Source organism: Neodiprion fabricii, chromosome 6 (assembly GCF_021155785.1).
Source record: "Neodiprion fabricii isolate iyNeoFabr1 chromosome 6, iyNeoFabr1.1, whole genome shotgun sequence".
Lineage (NCBI taxonomy): Eukaryota > Metazoa > Arthropoda > Insecta > Hymenoptera > Diprionidae > Neodiprion > Neodiprion fabricii.
In genome coordinates this window covers 19,567,685-19,591,641 of record NC_060244.1, presented here as the reverse complement: position 1 = coordinate 19,591,641, position 23,957 = coordinate 19,567,685, and the positions used below count along the sequence as shown (strand labels likewise).

The 23,957-nt window shown below is 35.7% G+C and overlaps 3 protein-coding genes across 7 annotated transcripts; 2 read left to right on the top strand and 1 right to left on the bottom strand.

Annotated features, from left to right (window-relative positions):
* The first annotated feature begins 2,288 nt into the window (after nt 1–2,288).
* LOC124184518 (tubulin polyglutamylase TTLL13-like) lies at nt 2,289–8,077 on the top strand. Of its 4 annotated transcripts, XR_006871209.1 has the most exons (14): nt 2,289–3,174; nt 3,395–3,500; nt 3,579–3,869; nt 3,961–4,117; nt 4,225–4,325; nt 4,398–4,526; nt 4,630–4,855; nt 4,918–5,099; nt 5,344–5,581; nt 5,735–5,881; nt 6,030–6,386; nt 6,604–6,814; nt 7,087–7,132; nt 7,296–7,390. XR_006871209.1 is itself a non-coding variant. In XM_046574305.1 (13 exons), exons 1-13 carry the CDS (start codon nt 2,862–2,864, stop codon nt 7,493–7,495), a joined length of 2,460 nt encoding a protein of 819 aa, XP_046430261.1. In that variant the 5' UTR covers nt 2,290–2,861; the 3' UTR covers nt 7,496–8,077. The 4 variants fall into 4 exon arrangements, 2 of the variants coding, with proteins under 2 accessions (XP_046430262.1, XP_046430261.1); XR_006871208.1 differs by having other exon boundaries at nt 7,087–7,436; XM_046574305.1 differs by lacking the exon at nt 6,604–6,814 and having other exon boundaries at nt 2,290–3,174; nt 3,428–3,500; nt 7,296–8,077.
* Nucleotides 8,078–11,642: 3,565 nt separating this feature from the next.
* Nucleotides 11,643–16,751, bottom strand: LOC124184519 (protein pygopus). Its single transcript, XM_046574307.1, has 5 exons — nt 16,356–16,751; nt 14,825–15,122; nt 12,999–14,006; nt 12,659–12,804; nt 11,643–12,401 (listed from the first exon to the last, which is right to left on the bottom strand). The coding sequence occupies exons 2-5, from the start codon at nt 15,038–15,040 to the stop codon at nt 12,281–12,283; spliced, it is 1,491 nt and encodes a 496-aa protein (XP_046430263.1). The 5' UTR covers nt 15,041–15,122; nt 16,356–16,751; the 3' UTR covers nt 11,643–12,280.
* A 298-nt stretch (nt 16,752–17,049) lies between these two features.
* LOC124184754 (nucleolar protein 6) lies at nt 17,050–23,583 on the top strand. Of its 2 annotated transcripts, none has more exons than XM_046574814.1 (13): nt 17,050–17,153; nt 17,281–17,487; nt 17,785–18,327; nt 18,422–18,902; nt 19,317–19,598; nt 19,722–19,995; nt 20,192–20,486; nt 20,551–20,775; nt 20,914–21,351; nt 21,461–21,624; nt 21,800–22,053; nt 22,142–22,551; nt 23,278–23,583. In XM_046574814.1, the coding sequence occupies exons 3-13, from the start codon at nt 17,788–17,790 to the stop codon at nt 23,521–23,523; spliced, it is 3,609 nt and encodes a 1,202-aa protein (XP_046430770.1). In that variant the 5' UTR covers nt 17,050–17,153; nt 17,281–17,487; nt 17,785–17,787; the 3' UTR covers nt 23,524–23,583. The 2 variants fall into 2 exon arrangements, with proteins under 2 accessions (XP_046430770.1, XP_046430771.1); XM_046574815.1 differs by having other exon boundaries at nt 17,050–17,487; nt 17,785–17,876; nt 17,922–18,327.
* The last annotated feature ends 374 nt before the right edge of the window (nt 23,584–23,957 follow it).

The window sequence follows — 23,957 nt, the reverse complement described above, 5'->3', positions numbered from 1 at the left end:
GGAATCCAATCCAGAGGTCAAATGTTTTCAGATGACTGTGATCTGTGCATGAATTTAAAAACATATCGAATAATTTATGAGTATTTAAGCTTTTAACGAAAAGTAAAATTTTTCTACATTGAATGAATCGCAAATGAAAATTAAAAGAACGACCTGTTAAACCTGAGCTAGAGAGCTGATCTTTTCGGAGGATATTTTTTGCTGTGTAACAGTAAAATTTAAAGGGGGTAAAAGCAAAAAAAAAAAAAGATATTTTTTTTAACCACCCTAGCGTACATTACACTATCTCCATCGGTTTTCTATTCTGTAACATCGAGGCACAAAGCTTGAAGTAAAGTTCGGTCATTTGTCGCATGTCTGCCATGAATATACGTATTATGTACAAGTTACAGGTAGACATCGCGTGATTCGAGTCTACCGTATAATGTTTTTGCCGCCACGATCCCCGCCACAACTATTATCATACCTATAACACGCATACAATGGTTATGAAGTACAAACACAATCGAATCACTGGTTTAAATATTGTACCTTAAAATTACAAGAGAATATGACACAAGTAACTATTGACAATCAGTGCGACTATACTTGTCAGTGCTGTAAATTGTCTGGCCACTGCAACATTGAATATGTTTCGCTGTGAACCAAAAAAATAAAACACCTGAAGTTGCAATCCTCGATGCTGCTATTTTTTTTTTTTTTTTATCTTGTAATCATTGGAAGGGACGGTCATTGGTAGTAAAAATCAAAAATTCTACCAGATTCTGCAGCATCTTCACCCGCCATCTTAGATTTATGACTTAGATCGGAAAATATCGATCGTAGATAAACACATTTTACGACCAAAGTTGTAAAGAATTAAATTTCCTACAAGTGTAGCTCGGACCAGTTTTAGTCAAAAGTCGAGAATGAGCGAATAATTTGACAAAAACTGATTATTCTATAAATTCAAGATGGCGTAGGAAGCTACACCAGAATCTGGTTGAAATTCCGGATTTAGACTATCAATGACCCCTCAGGATCGGAAAAAGAATATGGCGATATGGAAATATTGCAATTTCAAACGTACACACGTTCCGATCGGACTATGAGTTTACAGACATTATCCCATTCGCTCTTTTCCATACAACAGCGTACAATCTTAATTTTCTTTTTTTACGATTTTCTCAATATATACCGCGTATTAAATAATCATCAAGCGTACGAAACGGGAGTCAATGTTTCATTTTAATTAAAACAATTCTCACATTGCGAAAAACCGCAAATTTTGAAACAAAAAAAAAAAAAAAATCAATTTCTCAAACATGTCCGGAACATCCGAAAACCGTCAAAATTGTGTTTCTCTACTCGAATAACAGCGCGTCGATTAAATATTTTCATTTTAAAGTGTAACAGACCGGTCGAGTAGGTACAATACGGCTTCTTAGCCGACAACGAGTGTTACAAGCGTCGTAATTTATTTCCAACGATCCACGTGGTGTTACGTGTAAATATACGCACGCAGAGGAGGAATGGTTCTTAGGGGTGGTGGGGTGTGTGTCGCGTTGTGCTAGGCACAGGGTTTTACAATCGTCACTCACCTGCAGCGGCAGAAGGTGAGGGTGTCGCGATCCGGCGAGGTGCAGCCATCCCTTAAACTCAGCTGTGTGTAGGTATGAAGCATGTGTATTATAGAAGTCAGAGGCGATGCCGCAGCGTTTCGCATTGCCGTTCCAAGTGTTTACCATGTTTCCATGGTCGATACAAAATTATACTTACTTAAGACCTCTCGCATTTCCGATCCTCGGCTCATGCTTTTCGCTCAGTATTATAACAGCAAGCCGGACGAAATCACTCCTCTCTCGTTGTCAGCCATCTTCCCCACGATCCTCGTTTAGTTGCCAAAATCATTCGCTTTCGGCAACTTATCGTTATTGTACACGAAGGACGAGTAAAGCCGATTCTTCGGTCGCAACTTTTCAATCATCGATAGAAAGAAAATTCTGTGTTCCGTACGATATAAATTTCACTAGGAAGTACAAAAAATAATTTATCCCCAAGTTCAACTATGTCATACATTTTTTCATTTTTCGTTGCGCCCTCGCTATTTTTTAGTGCCTAAGGATAGGTAATTTTTCCGTAACATCTTCTGTAACCGATGACCTCGATTTTTCGGGCTGAATCATTTTTCCCTTAAAATTCTGATCTACGTACTAAACTAGAATAATTCTAAGCAATCGGTACACGGCAATAATAATAATAATAATAATAATAATAATAATAATAATAATTACAATAATACTGATAACAACAGTAAGTGAAAAAACGTAAATTTCAACGGTTTTCTGTCGTGCAATCGAGATCCAACCGTCTGACTTAAAAAATAATCGTGTTCTGAAGCAAGTCGCAGATACCTACCTCGGATCACAGAGACCCGAGCAATTTTCTCTTTGTTTTTTCGCTCCTTTTTTGTCGGTCGCCAATAGTGATCGGACAGATGAAGAAGGGCGCGCCGTGATAGAAAAAAAAAAAAAAAAATTTCTAAAAAATTACATCTACTGTTTGACGGGGCCGAAGGAAATAAGAAAGTCTTTTATACGGTGTAAATTTCGGAAAAGTAATAGTGTTAAATTTTATCAATGATAGAAGACTGTCTCGTTTATTTAATTTCCGCAAAATACGCATCGTCTCTCCGCTTGTTGCATACGCGATGTTGACGCGCGTACGTTTATACACATACGTATGTAGATGAGTAAAATAATAGCTGCCGGCGTGGTGCGAATGACTCGGTGACGTCTATCTCTCCAACGAATGACAGGCTTCTGATTTCTCGACCGACCGATGAAGCCTGTTAGATTGAAAAATAATGCCAAGTATCTGTCATGAACGTGAATGGAGGTAGTAAACGACCTCTGGTAGTTTTACGAGAGGTGAGAGAAAATGGGGAGACGAGAGAAAATCGCCTGGACTACTGCGGTGACGGTTGCATTTCTGGTGATTGCACTGAGGTCCAGTCGCACGAAACAACCTTCGATAATCGTCACAAGAGAGTGCTCATCTCATCTGATTCGTCAAAGTCTGCCGACAAATTGGCTGAGAGTAATCGGCCCGGTATGGGAAAGGATTCAAACCCATTTTTCAACCCTTGCAAGAACGATCATCCAGCCCGAGAAATGATGAAAGAAGATGCGAAAGGTAAATATTAATCGCTATTGCAGGTAAGTACAATGAATTAAAAATCTGTCATTCTGTGATTTTAAATGGAAAAATATCAAGGCAATAATCCGCAACATGGGAATAAAAATCTTGCGGAAACAATTATTCACGAATTATTTGGCCAAGGATTTAATTTTTCGGGTTATTTGTTTCAAAGCCTGCGTGACGACAATTTTTTTATTTTTTTCAAACAATACAATTGTCTTATTTCACTCGGATATTCCCCACGCAGAGATCGACGACGTGGATTCGAAAAAAGGGGAGGATGAGAAACCTCCAAAGACGGCAAAAAAAAAGAAACGAAGGTATCGTATCACAGAATCAAAAAAAAAAAGGAAGAAGGAAAAAGCTTCGCTCATTGACAGAAAATTCTTTCTGGATAGATTTCTGACGATTTGTACGAGCAACTGTAAGTACGAAGTTGTGAGAAGAGTCGCGGCGCGATTTGGAATGAAAGAAGTGACGGAGGACAGCAGCTGGAATTTGTATTGGACGGATCTGAGTGTCAGCATAGAACGAGCCAAAGACATGAAGCGTTTTCAAAAAGTTAATCATTTCCCCGGGATGACGGAGATATGCCGGAAAGATTTACTCGCCAGAAACCTTAATCGGATGCTCAGACTTTTTCCAAAAGATTACAACTTCTTTCCGAAAACGTGGTGTCTTCCTGCCGAGTTAGAAATATTATTATTCAATATTACCGCATTCCTTGACGTGAAAAATCACGAACGAAAAACCGATCTAACCTTTCTGTTTCTATTACAGTCACGGAGAAGCGATTTCGTACGCCAAAGTGCGAAGAACCAAAACCTTCATTGTGAAACCGGATACTGGATGTCAAGGACGCGGTATATACTTGACCAAAAATTTGAAGGACGTTAAACCGTACGACAGGATGATTTGTCAGGTTTACATATCGAGAGTGAGTCAGGCGGAATGTTGTACAGTTGAATTCTGAGGGTAACAAGAATCAGAATTGAATGATTTTGTTTCGAATTTTGAATTTTCAATCTAGTTTATATTTTACAGCCATTTCTCGTCGATGGATTCAAGTTCGATCTGCGCGTTTATACCTTAATAACTTCGTGCGACCCCCTGAGAATTTATATTTACAATGACGGTCTCGCAAGGTGAATTTACGAGTGATTTTAACTTGACTTGATAATTTTTTACGGCTTTATTCAATCGTAGATGTTATTTAGGTTTGCTACGAGTCGTTACAAGGAACCAACTGGTCACAATACCTCGAACGTTTTTATGCATCTAACCAATTACGCGGTGAACAAACACAGCCGTATGTACATCGTTGACGATGAAGCTGGAAGCAAGAGGTTCGCATTAGCGACATATATATATTTCTCAAAATTGAACTATATAACTATTTTAGAGAAGACCACGACAATGTTTCGATAATAATTTCGATCGAATGTGCAGAAAAATTTCAACCCTCAACAAATGGCTGAAAATGAAAGAGGTAGACGTCGACGAGTTGTGGTCGAGAATCGACGAGGTCATTATAAAAACGGTACTGGCTGCGTATCCGGTTCTCAAGCACAGCTATCACACTTGTTTTCCAACCCACGACACGACTTACGCGTGTTTCGAACTTCTCGGCTTCGACGTTCTTCTCGACTGGAAATTGAAGCCGTATCTGTTAGAGGTACGTAAAAAAATAATACGACGCGACTCCACGATTTGTCATTACATGTGATTATGTTTCAGGTAAACCATTCACCGAGCTTTCATACCGACGCCCAAATTGATAAAGATATCAAAGAATCTCTGCTGATCGACACGTTTGACATACTGAATTTTCAACAATGTGATAAAAAGAAAATCATCGAAGAGGATAGAAAGAGGGTCAGGGAAAGACTGCTTCAGGGAATAAATTCCAGAGATTCTAGGTAAACCTGACCTGACGGAACACCGCGGTGAAACGATTCGTTTGTAACTTCATCGAACAGATGGGAATGAAATGTGGCGGAAGGCGTGTTTTTTGGATTGAACGGAAAAGTTTTTGGCCACTCGGTGAAAGGATGTTCGTTTCAATATAAACGAAAGAGTTTTTCCGCCGTATTTGTCAAATTGGATAGAATTAATTTTGCGTGAAAAGTGCTCGACTTTCTTACGAATTCTAATCGCTTGCAGCCTAAACGACGCGGTATCGTCAGGTGTAGGAAAATGTGAGAAGCCAGAGGAAAGCGCAGTTGAGAAACAGTACAAATGGGAGGACGAGCATTTGGGAAATTTCAGAAGAGTCTATCCAGGCCCAGGCACCGAGAAATATGATCCCTTCTTCAAGCAGGGTGGAAGCTCAATGTTTCAAGACACAGCTGCGTCCAGGGCTCGCGAAGAGGCTGCCAAGGTGCACAGAGAAGAAGCAGAGGTGAAGAAAGTCTCGCGATATTTTTACACTTACTATAAATTAGAGGCGAACGGAAATACGGATAAACTTTTAAATCCGTTATTATAAATTTTGTAACAAGTTTTTTGTTTCCTCTCTATCAAATTTACGAGTAAAATTTTTACGTCTTTAAAGTTACGGATTAAGGAGCAGGAGGGTAAAAGGATGCTTGGCAAATGGAGCGATCGCAGACTGCGGCCCGAAAGTCCTGTGAGCAATAAAAAATCAGCAGCTGTTATAATCGGCCAAGACAAGAGCAAGCCAAAAGTTTTGGCGAAAAAGGTGTCACCAACAATCATTATTATTATTATTATTATTATTATTTAAAAACCCATTCACAAGGTCGTTTTGAAATCGAAAATACAGGCTTGGAATTTTTTTATTTTTTTTTTGATGGGTATTTCATTTTATATAGAGGATAATATTTCAGATGAAAAAACCAGCTGCGATTCAATTTACTGAGAATAATCTGTACTCTTTTGAACCTGAGATAATTTGCGAGTCCGAGGAAAGGGATCGTATAACCGCTTTGGCGCAGCGTGATTTTTTGATAAAAAGCTACGGCATGTTAGAGCAAATATATTTGGCTATGAAAAAGAACGGCACCTTGCGACCGGAGGATGAAAAAAAATACGGACTCTACGGAAAACTTGGATACATGAATGATATCTCGTTGAATGGGTCTGCTCTTGGTCAAAAATCGTACTATTCTTACCAGAATATATCGGTGAAAAAACCTGCAAGGTTTCAACCGATGGCAAACCAAAGTGCCGAATACATGTTAAAAGTGAGTTAAGATTTACGCGATAGTGCCGTAATTTACAGTTTGCCCGAAAGACTAGATACGGTATCGTTAATTTTCTGTTCAGTAGAATTATTCCTGGCTATAAATTACAAGTTTTATAATTATTTCACCTCTGCTTGCAATCTGGCACGCATTACACCGTATGACATGTTATCCACGATTAATACTCAAATTCCTGTATTGTGTATATTGGCAATAGGTAGTAAAGGGCTCGAAAAAGTCTGTAGTGACGTAAATGGCAAGATTGTTTATTATTACTACAATACCCGTGTTCGTGAATAAGACAAAATTTTCAAATGGTACGAGAGAGAAGATATTATATACATATGTATGTGCAAAACAGTAAGGTGTATCTTGGATTACAAATACACCGTATACACGTCTTGGAAATATCTCGGATAATTGTAAAGGTGAAGTTGATATTTATTTAAACCAGCCACAGTCGTGCCGAGTTTAGAATAGTCAAAGTTTACTTGATAGTTTTTATTTTAAATATTCAACGTCATTGCCTGAACGCATGTATAATGGGTAGTCAAATTGCAAGTAAAATTTTCCCTATGTTTCATGCGTTATAATTATAATCTCAGTAAAAATACAATTCGCTTGATTCTCACTCAAAAACTTGGTACGTACATCGAATTTAAGGAATATTAACCGGACGTCGTTTTATTTATTCATCTAGTATCGATTAGCAGGCTCTGCAAACGGATACAAAAATGGGGATAAATGTGAGTTAGAATTAATTTTTGTAATTACAAACGACAAGTTCACACGTACTCAAGTATTTTTCGCGTCCAGGCTTAACAGAAATATATGATAACACAATGCCAATAATCATAATGATTAGAAATGGAAAATTGACGGTAGATATAATCCGCCCTGTATGCACAGGTTTAAAAATAATGTGCAACGAGGCACCGGTTTACGTGAGACCGGATATCCCGGAAAAATTTTGGATCGAAGAGTTGAATGCAAACGAACGAGACGCGAGAATCACAAAAACTCATATGGCTAGAACATTGTCAAACGCCGTGCGACTCCATGCTTTGGAGAAAAGAGAGACATCAAATCCTTCGAACGTACAAGTATAGAGCTTCGTTGAGTGAATGAATGTAGAAAATATCCGGGCAAACAGGTAAATAATAATTAGTTGTTTTACAAAAACCAACAGACAGATGCCCGAGATTTGGCCAACTTACAAACGGACATTTATTATATGCATATTATTGCCGTAAGAGGGTAGAATAATTTTAACCGATTTGCCAAAACGATGAGGCGACTATTTTCCCGGATATATCAATGAAGAATACATGGAATGTCTACGCGATGTTGTGATATATTCTATCGGACCTGCCGATTTACAGCAGTATGTATTCTAACGTCTCTTATTAATAAAAAATTATACACAAGCATTCAAATGTAAGAATACGAACCCGTTCTTCTTTAAATTATTGTTTCAAGGATGAAAATCTTACCGTTTTACCTTACCTGAAATATCGAATTATGCTGGTATTTGTAGTTGTTAATACTATGTTGAATATTTGGGACGTAATGTGGTAGAGTACATCGCATTTAGGAAACCTTCTATAAATATTTTGATTAAAGACACGCGATCTATAATGTATAACAATTTTTATTGCTGATATATATATTTTTATTCACATGATAAAAAATAAACTATGAACAATTTGTTGCGTGTCGAGGTGGTTTTTACTTTATTTTTTATTTCCTTGCTTAATTTTTTGTCGTTTTCTTCTTTTTTAATTATTATTATTAAAGATAGAGCTTAGCTGATGGTGAGGTGGGTAGTCCTCTGATAAGAATCCCACAATTTGTTGAATTATGATCAGGTTTTCTTAACTTGGTGAATTTTCATTATTCAAAATGGATAGTCGGTGTTTGAATGTTCGATCCAAGGTATGTATAAACATTCCGTTCGTTCCTTTCTTTAATTTGTTTGTTTTCATCGCTTTTTTCTTTTTAAGGATCTATTATAAAACAACCAAATGTGAAACGCTATGACAAATTTACAACTTAGAATATTGTTTTTCACAGAAGTAACAGTTATTGAAAATGAAAGCTGAGGCTTGGAAATTAACTGTTTTACCATATTCATGTTCGGCAATTTTAAAAATAGATACATAAGTCACTTGACAATCTTGAAACTCAGCCATATTTTCACCTAGTAATGAGTGATCGATTCGTTGAACCGAATCTCAGTGAATCACAAATTATGCCTATTCGCACATTTAACGAAAGAACCTCATCACTCCAAAAATTTTAGTACAGTGTCTAAATGTTGACAAGTCGTGCACTTTTTGGCAAACAAAACATTAGCATTTACAGCGTCAATTCAAGATTTGCAAATGCGTTATGTCCTATTGATGATTAAGTTTAGACAACAATTATTAAAGACATCTTCTTAATAGTTAAGATATTCGATTATACTATTATTTGGTAAAAATATTGAGGTATAAAATTTCCATTGTAAATTTCCATTGCGGTTCAGTATTTGGCCATGATGGTGTCTATTATATATTTATGCTCCAATTAAGAATGGTGTTTCATTATTAAAATTTTTTCACCAAATAGTCTTATCTGCTCCCATGTAAGTAAGATGTTTTCAATACACTGAAATCTTAATGTCGTTGAGCACATTGATTTTCCCAATTAAAAAGGAGTGAAACGTGATTTTCGTTATACATAGGAAGGAAACTATTGATTTTGAGCAACATCAGATAAACTAAAGTAGAGACAATAAATTAAGTAAATCTGTGGGTAAACAGAAGTCGTTTAAAAAGCATACACCATCTCACATTTCACATACACCGCAATTCCTATCGCCAAACTATTTTAACACGCACCATCAGATCTTCTCTCTTCTAATTAAGACTAATGTAAGATGAATTTCAAAATCCTGAAGCCGTATAAATTTGATTCGACGATTATAATATATTTCAGTCTCTCGCAAACAGATATATTACCTTAGATCGGTGTAGAAACATGTGGCATAAAAAATACGTACATGTAGTTTTAATGTTCAGTTCGATAAAAAAAAAAAAAAAGAAGTTATTCTTATTTAGAGCATAAATGAATATTCAAAGATTATATAATGCTTTACAATGTTTAAAACTTACTCAACAATACACCTGATCATTCACGCTATTTCGAAAATTGAATTAATCTATGTACATATCTCATACAAACACAACTGTTGCACTGGTATTTAATATACTGCTTTGTCATCCATGGATTGCCTGACTCCAATCCTGTCAAGTTCAATAGCAAAATCGTAAGATTATTTACAATACGTAGCGACTGATAATCTTCAAGCTTTCGTAAATTGTATGCATTATGTGAAACTTAAAAACGATAGAATGCCCTTTCAAAATGTATTAGCATCCAAACACTAGACTGCTGCTTTGGTTTTTATCTGTACAAAATGAAATGACCGCATGGTACGCAAGGTGTGCATGGCACGCTGACGACATTCAAAGTCACACGATCAAATTTAGCAATTACGAAATGTTGCGATGAAAATAAATATAAATGTTTTTTTTTTTTTCCAATCAACTATATCTTCTCAAACAATGATTTGGTTATCACTTCGATTCAAAGTAGGTCAAACTTGAAAACCTTGCAATAGTATAAATTTACCATCTAAGTAATATCCGTCGTCTTCTAATTAAATTATAATTTGACAAGTCATGGAGTGTAAAAATATTGGAACCTAATAAGATAACCAATTATCATTTCATAATGACATTTTTTCTCATTTGCTGAATTGATTGTATACTTCCTGAAGAAATTACCTATCAAATTAGCGAATGAGATACAAAAGTTGACAGTATCTGTATGACTAATTTCTTTCCAATCAATACTTGAAACATGTCTATCGGTGATAAGTTAACGCATATAATTCATATAAAAACAAGTTTATAACAAGGACTGAGTCTTCGGATTCTATGCAATAAAAACGTAATTGTCAATAAAGTACTTGGCGATCTTCCGTAATTTTGAATTTGTCAAATTGATTCTGTTAATGACAAGTCAGTATTCTAGAACAAATAACGACTCGTAGTGAAAATCATTGAAGACGAATTGAATTAGAAACGAGTTACGTCGACATTTGAATGCGCCGTCTAATGGCATTCGAATAGAAAAAATTCAATAGTTTAGTTGATACAAGTATATTGCCTGAAAGGACTGACGTGAGAATTGTATTGAAATGGATTAAATTTTCCGTTGGATAAATTGAGAATAAACCACCAGACAAAAGTGTGTTTAGCAACAATATTCTATTCGTTGTAAAACTAGTATGAGCATTATGCAAAATAGGATTCTGTGGTACGCAATTAAGATTAATTGAAATATGCATGTAAAATAGGTCCTTAATGTTAAAACGATAAATGGCTATGTTTTATATATATATATATACATGTATATATATATATATATATACACACACACACATAATATAAATTTATACAATCTGTGGACAAATTAATTTCATATTAGCTGCCGACGGAATATTAATTTTCTTCTTAAGCAAATCAAGTAATACTCAGTCGTCATTTGTATTTATTTATTACACCAGTATGAAAGAGCCCTAAATACTGAGCAAACACAACAACCATGCATAACTTCTTGACTCATATTTTTGCCAATTCTTATGAAGAACTAAAATTCAGGTTTTTATCGTTAGTCAGTTTAGCATAAAAGACATAAATCTACCAGTATTATTTAGATTGCGTTTTAGATATAAAATAAATATACCTATGTATGTTTAAAGTTATGACTCAATAAAATCATTTTTGTCGTGTGGCAAGAACTTCATGATCAAATATTTTTAGTTACTAGATCTTTTTTTAATTTATTTGCCCAATATTTTCACTTTTCAGTAGCTTCATTACAGAAATAAAAAGAAAAGAAAAACAATCGAACCAAAAAATAGAAATCGCTGTACATTTGATATATTCCAATTTTGACTGAATTTATATACGGATGGTTGTTGTATGTGCAAATTTTTTTTTTACAAATTTAGAGTATACAACAACAAAATTTGACGAGCAAAGCCAACGATATCTCATGCGAGTCTCAGTGATTAATATGATGATTTTAGGCAATAATTTGTCTATAGCACATCCAATAAAGTAGGAAGCAAAGATCACGCTTCAGAGACATACATTCCAAACAACCATTCACACATTTTCATACATTTACCATTTTATTAATCCATTTTTTTTCCTTTTGTTTCTTTTTTTTTTATTTTATTCTCTTATTCTCTAATTTTTTTTTTTTACGCATCTAGCAATAAGTTCCATCGGGTTTCTAGAGGGTCAAAGATTTCGTCCCCAAATTAGTGTACATCTGCCGTATTAAAACAAAAACATTTTTTTTTCCTTCGCCTTTTGGAGTAAAGGCTGGCAGAAAAAAAGGTAAAATAAAAAATATCACGTGTCACGCGCGCTATTGTTCACTTTTCACAAATTATAGACTAATTTTTATATTTTTCATTTTTATTTCCATTTTTAACACTTCTTTTCACTTTCCACTGATTAAACTTTCAAAGATAAACTGACTCTTCAGGGGTAGTTTTTATGCAGTCGAATGTAGACTCGTTCACTGACGACATACATTATATCTTTATATTTTAATTAACTAATTTCTGAACAAGTTATCTTTCACTTTTCGGCCGATTCAATACTCAGTGGTATCGAAACTTTTAAACACGCCACTATTTCATGTATATCACGAACTCGATTCACAATGATAATCTAATTTCTCAACAAGTTAAAACTAGAAAGTTATTAACAAACAGGGTGGCAGGGTGTAAACATTAACAAAGTGTTCTGTATGTAATTGGGGAGGAGGTGTTATGGCTTGATTTTGACGAGAGGTATATTTTTCGTGTGTAAGCACTTGTCGCAAACCCACTCTGCGTAAACTTCTGCTGTTAGCAACTGATATGCTGCTTCTGAGAGACCCGTGCAGCCTCTGCAATATTTTTTTGTTAAAAGTTATATTTTAAAACAGTTTACTTTTATTTGCTAATCATTAATTAAATCCTGACAGTTTCTTCCAATTTAAACAACACCTGTAGTCAAGTTTTATTCATCCTATTGCTCTTACTTTTATACCTACATTTATCAATTAACATATACAAATGTTTTAAGTATAGAAAAAGGATTGCTGCTTACAACTCATCTGGAATGTAAAACATTTTTTCATGCAGGGTAATCATCGAAACTTACCTATGGAACCAGAAATTACATCCAGATTCACAAGGGATAGCTTGATCGTTGTCGTGTACTTCTTTATGGCAAACTCCGCACGGGTATATAGGAGGTGCATTTGGATTTTGCGGATTGAACACCATTGGTTGGTCGGCTGGGTAAATCTGCAAGAAAAAGATGTTATTAGAAATAATTATAACTAAATATTCTGATGATTATTATTTCAGCACAATAGAAAGGTGATTTAACAATCTGATATTGCAAGTACCAACATCTAAAAACCAGTTTATCTCTGTTTAAATAATAGACCCAGATAACTGTTAAAAACAAATTCCACAACGAACTTTTCCACATTTACCTTTCCCGCAGAAACAGGCATAGGTTTTGTGCCCATTCCTGGAGGTCCTTGGAATCCATGAGGAGGCATAGGCCCCGCCATACTCATGGGATGCCCCATGGGTGGCCCACCGCCCATATTTCCTCCCATAGGTCCCATTGGTCCACCCATGTGCCCCATTTGGTTATGATGACTCATATTCATATTTGACATGTTGTTCATCTGCGGCGCTCCCATGTTCATGTTATTCATTTGATTAGGACCTCCCATATTCATGTTGTTAGGGCCTATTGATCCCATTGTATTGATGGGTCCGTTCATCGGCCTTCCCAAGTTATTGGGATTTGCACCCATGTGCTGTGGATGTGACTGAGGTCCGTTATGTCCCAGGGGACTGTTAACATTATTCATAGGAGGTCTGTTCAACGGGCTATTAGGCGGCAAGTGACTGTTCATATTATTCATATTCATCGGCCCGTTTGACATGTGGTTGGGCCCTCCCATGTTGTTCATTGGAGATCCAAGAGGGCCGCCCATAGGGCTACCCATACTGTGCCCCATATTGTTCATTGGACTTCCCATCGGGCCGCTGTTCATACTGTTCATAGGACTCCCCATTGGCGGACCGCTAAGTTGGGAATTTCCCATGTGAGCAATGTTCATGTGATTGTTCATGCTGTTCATTGGGCCTGGTCCCATGTTATTCATGGGACTCATACCCCCCATCGGAGCATGGTTCATCGGCGACATTCCACCCATGTGGTTCATGTGATTACCCATCGGGGAATTGCCCATCGGGCTCATTCCGCCCATGTTGTGTTGCATCATGGGGCTCATACCACCCATTGAAGCTAAAGGACTCATCCCTCTCATCGGTGGCCCACCCATGTGATGCGGATGATGAGGATGCATGTGAGGTGGACCCCCATGCATCATCGCATTGGGTGTGCTCTGTGGTGGTGTATCGTCAAATGGATTGCTTGCGACTATTGTATCACCATATCCAGTTAAAGGTGGTGGTAAGAGATCCTGTAATAAGGACATGATAAAGTAATGCATTAAAATTTCAAACTATAAGGTTGTATAACATTATCCTCAAGATTTCACAATTTGTCTATATTCACTTTCAAACCTAAACTTGATTTTCACAAGGTTGATAACGTCAGTGTAAGAAAACAACAAATCGAAACCACTTTTTTGCAGCCTGTAAAAATATTTTACTCAATTTGCGTGGTTTAAAGTTTAGTACATTTTTAACAATTTTATAATTGCATAATGGTAATTCGTGCTGAAAATGCTCTGTTACGTTAACATTCAGAACTTGATCCTCGGAAATTTTCTGGGATTTTTCATAAAGTAGTTACTTTTAATAGTTTAAATTGCAAAGAATTTCCAACATAAGTTTTAATGGGTTCATAATAATACTTCGTCTTGAATTAAACGTATTTTAACTAAGACCAGCGTTATCAATACATAGAATATTGCTCTGTATTTCGCGTTGGTTTCTTAAATACTTGTTCAGGTTTTATTATGAAGTGATACGAATTCAAAAACATCTCGTGCTATCAGTAATAAAAAAAAAAGATGTTGATGTGTAGGAATACAAAATCAGAGACTAACTATGGTGAAAATTGATGAATAGGAATTACATGAATTACATGAATATAATTCAACAATATTACCAGAACGTCTGGGGACACTGCATAGTTTGGACGGAATTCATTCAATTCACCATTCCCTATTTCTTGTTTATCTATTATTTTCATAAATACTTCATAGACGAGTAGTTTCAGGTGCAGTTTTGAACTAAGTGTAGCAGAGGCATTGAAAGATGTTTTTCAACGAACCTGTACGCTGGGAGGTGGCTGTGGCGGAGGTTGAGAGACGTTGGAATTGGTCCGCCGCTTCTTCTTGGGGTTTCCTCCAGACGGCGGAGGGGGTGGTGGATGGGGATGGGGAGGGGGTTCAGGATGGGGGGCGTTGTTCCCGAGCCCAACCCCCATTCCCATCCCCCCCAGTGGCATCCTTGCGTAGGGTGGCATGTCTGTGATATTATGGCTCATCTCCTTCGTTCGCTTCCCTTATTTTACCATGCCTTATGCTCTGCACTATACCTTTTTATATTGGTCTGTGCTTTCAGTTTTGCTAAGAAGAGAAAAAAATACAGATATTAAAATGTTGAGCCATCGTCATAAATGATGTGTATTCACCGTTCGTAGCTAATATTAGAAAATTCATTTAGTCCACTGACATAGCTCCAAATTTTATTAAAATGTAGCATCTTTGAGGATTCCAATACATACGTTTTACTTTTATTTTGCTCAGTTCACACTGGCTTTACTGATATTTGCATGAAAAAAAAAAAAGAAAAAACATCACAAAATACTATATTCATTAGGTTTAAAATCATGTAGTCAGTTGTACAACTCGATGCTAATGTAATATTTACTTTAGTGGAAAGTTCTTAACAAGGCCTTCTCTTCTTGAGCTACACCAAGCATAAGAAACTTATATATCAATGTTTACAAAACAAAAAATTAAAAATAAAATGCGATTAATGAAATCAGCTTGTCAGTAAAAATAAAAAAATTTTGTCCTCATCCGCATGTTTTGCCAAGTATTTAAGGATATAATTTACAGATAAATCAAGCATTTCATATCATTTACATTAGCGTTTCAGTTGTATTATGAACTTAAATTAAATTAACGTACATATTCTGTGTTAGTGAGCGATGCTATCTTGAATATCAATAATTTTATAGAATGTAAACATACCATCAACAGTGTTATGCTGCAGTATGGTAACTTATACAATTCTTAGGATAACTGATGTAAAAAAAGAAATAAAATTTTCATTAAATCTCCCGTGTATGTCAAATGTCTCAGCAAGATCTGGTAAAAAGTTACGATATTGAGAATGCTTTCTATTATTAGCTCGGAGGTGTAAATATAGTGTTGAAAATCACATTGAAGAAATTATTGTTGAAAGATGAGAACATATACCGACACAATTACACCATATGAGTTTTTTCAAAATATATATATAAATGGTAAAAATATTTAGCATTATCTTGATACCGGGGTTCCACAGATAAGTATATTATTGAATTCGTATCTGCAATACCAAAGATTTGATTCTGTGAAGGAAAATGTAGAAATTTAAGGAGAACATGTTCCTAAAAATGATTTTCCGAATAAATGGAGTCGGGTTGTGAACGAAGTAACGAAATAGGATCCAACAACCAGAGTTATTCTCTGGGAGCAGCCAACCTAACCTACACATTTTTATACCGCTGATGAATAAATTATCAATTATTTGGATTCATTTTGGCGATAATGAAATGGGATTAAAAAATAAAACTCGGTGATAAGACTTACTATAACATTATAATCAGCATGTAACGTCAGTGTACATCATTTGTCTATTTTTTGGGGAAGGAACCACAAAGTGAATTGTATCGTGCTATCCCACCAGCCTTATAAAATATACTCAAACACCACCGTCCAATGTGGCATTTATGCAATCACATATTTGTTCGAACCATAAAATACTCCACGTTCACTTCGTCTCATCGAGATAATCAACACGGAATCGGTATTTAGTGAAAAGGTTTCTCGTGAGAATGCACGCCAGCACTTCAAGTCGCCATTGTTGCGTTGTGTATGTGTGTGCGTGAACTTCTGGTGTCTTGGGTCTTGGCTGCCATTTGTAGATGTCGCTGCGACGCGCATTCCTTGATTCCTTCTAAAAAAAACACCTTTATTTGAACGCGGCTCTTCTCAAGACATTATGTTCCATCTCAATGGACCTTTTTTTTAGTCTAAAGCAGAAGTCGCGAGGTTCCTCGCTCACCGCCGCCTCAAATTCGATACCAATAACCATTTCAATCGCTACGTAACTAAGGATGGTATTCTTTCGAATTGAGATTTTTAGCGAGAAGTTGAATTCGATTGGAGATAAATATTTATGTGCTTTAAAAAACATGGCGTTTAAAAGCCATATCCGTTCTCTTTTTAAATTCTTTTTTTTTCTCTTCCCCCTTTTTTTTCCTTCTCGATTCCCGCTCATACTCGATGCCTTAAGTCAACCTGTGACCGGCATTGATGCGGGGAATGAGGAACGCCAGCAGCTAACCACGATAATATACAAACGAGAGCAAACGGCGACCCATGTCGGTACACGGACTGTTTGTTTAATACATTAAAATGCATAGTTAAACAATTCCATCTTACGTGCATGCGATTGAAAATGAATGTCTCACAATTAATAAATAAAGTTTATGGTTGCCCGCTCAATTCCTAGCATAGTACGAGCGCACACATGCGAATCAGATGTTCACGCGTGAATCGACCCATCGTGCTCATTACCGTAGTTGAAGTTACCACGTGTTTTTACGGCTACGAGCGATGTTTCACCGAAATTTAATTTATAAGAAGACTTGACCATCGGATTGTCAATCAAGGAAACCCTTGAAGACGAGTGCAGAAAATTTGAACCCAGAAGTTACAGGTGACCACAGTTTATGCCTTTACATTTTAATACAGACAGGATATGTCAACCTAACCTCAATGTCAATGTTTATTCCAGCTTGTGAACAATTATTGTTTTCGTGTCATTTGTACATTCTATTTTGTTTGTTGTAGAGGATTAGTTATTTTTTGCGAATTTCGCAGTTACGCGTTCCTGTTGTATCTCCCAATTCAGAAAACTCAGTTTAATCAGCGACTTGCTGTCAGAGTGCATCAATTTATCTCTATGAGTTAATACTTATGATAAATTTAAATTGTATTAATGATTATTGTTTAGGAAATGTTAAATATGAATCGGAATTCAAAGCCCGACGATATCGAGTTTGACTCGATGATAGAAAATGGGACAGATGAGGAATCTGATTCCGAAACTGAAATCAGTATAGTAAAAAGTTCATCTAGATCGAATAAAATAAATGAAAATCTTGAGGCTCATGAAGTCGATTCTTCTGAGCCAGACGATAATGATTATGACTCTTTGATTGAAAATGGCACCGATGAATCTGATTCAGAAATTGATATCAGCGAGCCAAAGAAGTTAACGAAAGTGAATAAAAGAAAGATAACTGATGATCATGATGTTACGGCGCCAAAGAAGAAAGGGAAAATTGATAAGGAGCTTTATAAGCCACCCACGGTTGAAGAATTAAACCAACTAAGAGAAACAGAAAACTTGTTTCATTCAAATCTGTTCAGATTACAAATAGAAGAAATGCTGCAACAAGTTAAAGTTAAAGATAAATACAAAAAGTTATTCAGTACTTGGTTCGAAGATTTTCAACAGTGCATCAATCAAATCGAAGAAACAAGTGAATTTAAGGTACATAAATTTATTAATATAAAACGTTGACTATTTATTATTATGTTGGTAGTTTTCATTAAATGGTAAATGAATAATACATGTTTATTTACAGCTGTCTGACAAAAAGTCTCTGAGGAATCTAAACATTGAGGTTCCAGTTGACTGCGTGTCAAAAAGCACAAAAGGATTTTACAAATTCCTTAAACCATCCAAAATTAGTGTTGTTGGATCCTATGCAATAGATTGCTGTATTGGTCCAAACTTTACCGTCGACGTGGCTGTCGAAATGCCAGCAAAACTCTTCCAGAAACACGATTACCAGAATCATAGATATTTCCGTAAACGTGCCATATATCTATCATATATTGCCGCAAACATTGGTGAGGACCTTGTGGAGAGCAAAAAATTTACTAACCTGGGTGACACTTACAAGCCAATTTTGAAGATCGTTCCTACTGGAAAATTGAGCAAACGTGTCACTGTACATCTCCATGTAGTCGCTCAAGAAGGGTCTTTCAAACTTAATAGATTTTTACCAGAAAAAAACAGCGTCAGAACTGGCTGGTATTTTGGTGAAGATCATCCTGAAGATGGTAGGCAATGTCAATCTTATTGATATTAATTATATTAATTGAGATTCTTCTTCATCGCATACCAGAACTATCTCAGAATATCTCTAAATGTAACGTCGTTTATTAGCTCTATGGCAAATACGTGTTGGGATTTTGACATAAGTCACGAAATAAAATGATCAAGTTACAGTGATTCAAAATTTGGAAAAGAGACCGGTTTGGATCAACTCGAAACATTATTAGCAAAGATGATAAACAAGTCAGTTTTCAAAATTGATTGTTCCTTTGCACAGGATTGCACGTGTTAAATGGAATTGATATTGTTTAACAAATGATTGAACTGCACATCAACAATTTTATTTCGTGTCCTATGATTGAAAATAATTGAATATTAGAATATGTATCATGCCGAGACCTTCTTCATACATTTTCTAGATTCTGCGATTCCGACACCACATTACAATAGTTCTGTTCTGCACGACTTAACGATGTCTCAAAATAATTCTCGTATTATTAAAACTATATCGGAATACCCAGCTTTGAGGGATGGAATATTATTATTGAAAATATGGCTTCATCAACGACAATTAGGTAGAGGCTATGGTTCGTTTACTGGACATGTATTAACAATGTACGTTATTCATCTGATGAAAATCAGGCAAATCAACAACATTATGAGCAGCTATCAAGTGATCAGAAATGTTTGGAATTCTTTAGGTAATGTATTTATCAAAATAATAAATATCATTCAAATAAATTGTTGCTGAAAGTATTGCTCAGATTATTGTTACTACTAACATATAGTGCCTAATATAAATTTTCTTCCTTTTTTTTCACCAGCACTAAGTAATTGGTGTGAATCTGGCATAACTTTATGTCAAAATGATAACAGCGAACCATCTGTATCCGAGTATCGCAATCACTATGATTGCGTTTTTATCGATACATCGGGATATCATAATTTGGTGGCAAATATGAACAGGACAACATTCGAGTGGATAAAAAGACAGGCAGAACTTGCCGTCAAATGTCTGGATAATGTGCAAATCAATAGCTTTCAAACTTTGTTTATGACAGCGGTGCCATTTCATAGAGGGTTTGATCACACTATATGGTAAACACAATTGGTAATTGCTAACTAGAAGAGAATTGCTATCCTAATCGTTGTTTTGATGACAACTTAACACTATGAATTACTGGCATTATTTGAAATGAATTTTTATCACTAAATTATTTTTTCAATCCTTTATTAATCATTGTTACTGCTACCAAACAACAACCTATATTGAAATAAATAACAAATTTTTCAGCTTTCATGATACAAACGCCATATTACAATTGGTAGAAAAATTGTCACCTAGAGCAGCAAGGCTGGATTATGATTCCAACACCTGGGCTCAAGCGGTAAAACTGCTTGTCTCCACCTTTCAGCGTGGCATGAACAAAAGAGTATCCCAAATCGGAGTCATTCTCGGAGAATCTGAAGAATGGGAAATTACTGATCCAGCTCCAAAGGGTTTAAGGAAAATTTACATTGGATTCGAGCTCAATCCAGAATTCTGCTTCAGCATTGTCGATAAAGGACCTCAGGCAAATTTACCAGAGGTAATAAACAGAAATGTGTTATTTAAGTATGATCACTCTTAATACTCAACATTTGCAAATATAGGCTGAAGAGTTCAGAAAATTTTGGGGAAAAAAATCAGAGCTCCGCCGATTTCAAGACGGTTCTATCTGTGAAGCAATTGTTTGGGGAGAGGGCAAAACCTTGGCGGAAAAGAGATCTTTATGCAAGAGAATCATTATTTATTTATTGGAGAACAAGTTTTCCATTGCTCAAGACAAATTTTTATACATCTCAGACCAAATGGAAGAATTATTAAAATTGAAAAAGGTAATTACCATTGATTGCTCTAACACTTGTAACCATTGTTCAATCGATAGTTAACGGATGTAATGAAGTTGTTTATTTGAAAAATTCAAATTTGTTTCTTTGTTTTACCAATTTATTTACATTAAATTTCATATTCAGATAAAAGTTACCAATTTCGCATATGGTACTGGAGAAGAGGCGACGATCCAAATGCTAAATATTTTTAATGAATTAGAAAAAGAGCTGACATCATTATCTGATCTTCCACTGACTGTGACTGGAGTTCAGGGTTGTAGCGCAGTGTTTAGGTATACCGAGGTTTTTCCCCCATTAGCGACCATATACCGTAGTGGTACGAAAATAACAAAGGAAGGTAAAAATTGCCTGTTACTGAGGGAAAAGAATTTAGGTATGGCACCTAGATACGTTCTACCTATTGAGGCAGTTATACATTTATCCCTGAGTGGAAAGTGGCCAGAAGACCTCGAAGCTATAAGAAAAATTAAAGCTGCGTTTCACATACAGATTGCAGCAGGCTTGCGAAAACAGTATAATTTAAAAGCACAGGGTGGATTAAATTATATTGATGTGATGAAGGTACGATACGTCAATGTATTTTTTTTTCCATCAAATAATGGAAGTCTTTACCATGTGCAGATGAACTTATTTGTTTTAAAGTTTATTTTAAATGTGTAAAAATCTTTAGGGCGGTTTCGTTTTTCGACTTACCGTAGCACATCAGAAAGAAATTGTGCTACTCAAGCAACAAATTGGAGATGATGGTGTAATAAGGTACAGGGATAACGAAGAGTCGATTGAACTAGAAAAGAAATTATTCCACTTGCCGAAATTGACGAGTGCTCTTCATGGGTATGTTTCCAGTTACTGTAAACCTTAAGTGAGCTCAAATAGAAGTTAATCATCTTAAACCGTAGTGACAATGAACAAAGACTTAAGCATGTTAAACATATTTATTTTGCAGTATTGAACATTCGCTGATTATGATATTTTCCAAATATGTACTGATGTATCAAATTTTCCACAGGCTGCATTCCCAAGTACCGTCTTTTGGTCCTGCTTGTTGCCTTGCAAAACGCTGGCTGCGAGCACATCTTCTTGATGATTCGCATATACCAGATGTTATTGTTGAACTACTTTTTGCTGCGATGTATTTGGCACCAGAGCCTTACTCTCCGACGCAAACACCTCAGGTGGCATTTCTAAGATTCTTAGAACTGCTTGTTAAAAGTTATTGGAACACTGAACCTATCATCGTTAACTTTAACAACGAAATGACTAGTAAGAATAATTTTATCACTTTATTCAACTTCTCTGAAACTTCTGCTTGGGTTCGAATCCTCATAATATTTGTTATTATTATTTTCAGGACAAGAAATTGTAGAAATTGAGAGTTATTTTAATACCAATCGAAGCATGCTTCCATCACTTTTCATATCAACTCCATATGATAAAAAAAATTCGTTATGGACAAGAAAAAAGCCATCTTTAGTTATTCTCAAACGTATAACGACACTTGCTCGTGCATCCTTGAAAATCATAGAGAAACAAATCTACGATGGTGACATCTTGAATCACAGGCTTATATTTAAAGCTCCAATGACTGAATATGATTTTCTTATCAATCTGAGACCTTTTTTAAATCCCAGAAGATTACAGGATATTAACTTGAACGATGATCACCCTATGGTAGAATGGCATCCACACAAATCACATTCTATGGCCAAAATTCCTGTAGTTGACTTTAATCCTGTTCAAATATATCTGCAAGAACTCAGAGTAAGTTTTTACAATTGATAAACCATTAATTCTTCTCTGCTTCTCAACTGTGCAGAAAATATGTACTTAGTACTGAGTTAGCTTAGCAATATTTCCATGTTCTTTCTATAGCACCACAAATATACAAACATACAGAATGTTGAGGCATGTCGAACCTCTTTGTAACATCAATAAATGTCCTTGGACATTTATCAAATATAGATACACTCATTTTTGTTGAAGCACGTAACATGCATGTTATTTTTCTTATATGGTCAGTTGTCAAGCTCGATAACAGCAAACATCTTATCTTTAACATTTTATCTTTGTCATTTTTCTAATATTGCATGGTAAACAAACACTATTTGCCGTTAATGGTTCAATGTTCCAATGATTCAATGGTTCCTTTGCGAGTTACTCAATATGTCAAGTTTCTAGGATAAAGTAATGCATCATAATACTGTTTCACATAATTATTATATTTCAATTCTTATCATGCTCAGTCAAATACGACGATGGGCGCATATTGTTGAACCGGATAAATTGCTGGTATTAAATTAATCAGTTCAGGTATTTCACTATTATCATTGTTGTGCACTTCCCGAGCAAATAACATTCTGATTTCGACCTGCTTATCTCCATGTTTCGTGTTATCTTATTGTTTCATTGATATGTTTCAAGTTATCATCACATTTTCCACATTAATGAATGGTCATTCTTATCGATGCTTCATAATCTGTTTACCAGGAAAACTATGAAGAATATGCACTGTTTTTTCACGATACGTTTGGTGGTCACGTAATAGGAGTTCTCATAAAACCCAGTGCCTTAGAGCCAAAGGAGTTCAAGGTATCCAATGTCAACTGTCGAAAAGTTAATGATGATGGCAAGTTGGTATTGAATGTTTCTGCGATGTTGGAGGACTTCTATGTATTAGGCAAGGGCTTGGTTCGCAGTATTGACACTCAATCCAAAAAAGATTACCTCTGTTGAGCTATGAAAATCTGTAACATGTTATTTTGTATAATAAAATAGTGATTGGACTTATCGAAATCTGTATTATTACTCAAAATTTATAACTTAGAATTAAGTTTCATTTTGGCTAGAAATTCTTGCTTGCAGAATCAGACACATTTTGGTTTGTAAGCCAGTTCTTCAATTTGTATATCACAAAAGTTGAAAGGATTTTACTGTGCAAATGTATTCCAAAATTACTGTTGCTGCCAATGGCTTTGAACCAGCTTGAACTCTCATGCACGAATTCATTTGCTGTAACCAATTATCGTATTTAGGCTGACATTTGAGATATGACAACATTCAGGGGTGCCGATTTATTTCTACATATTGTATTGACAATGTGAGAAATAAGTAAAAACTCTTGATAGTATATCTGAATCCCGAGTGAAAAACAGTTAAACTTATCTCCT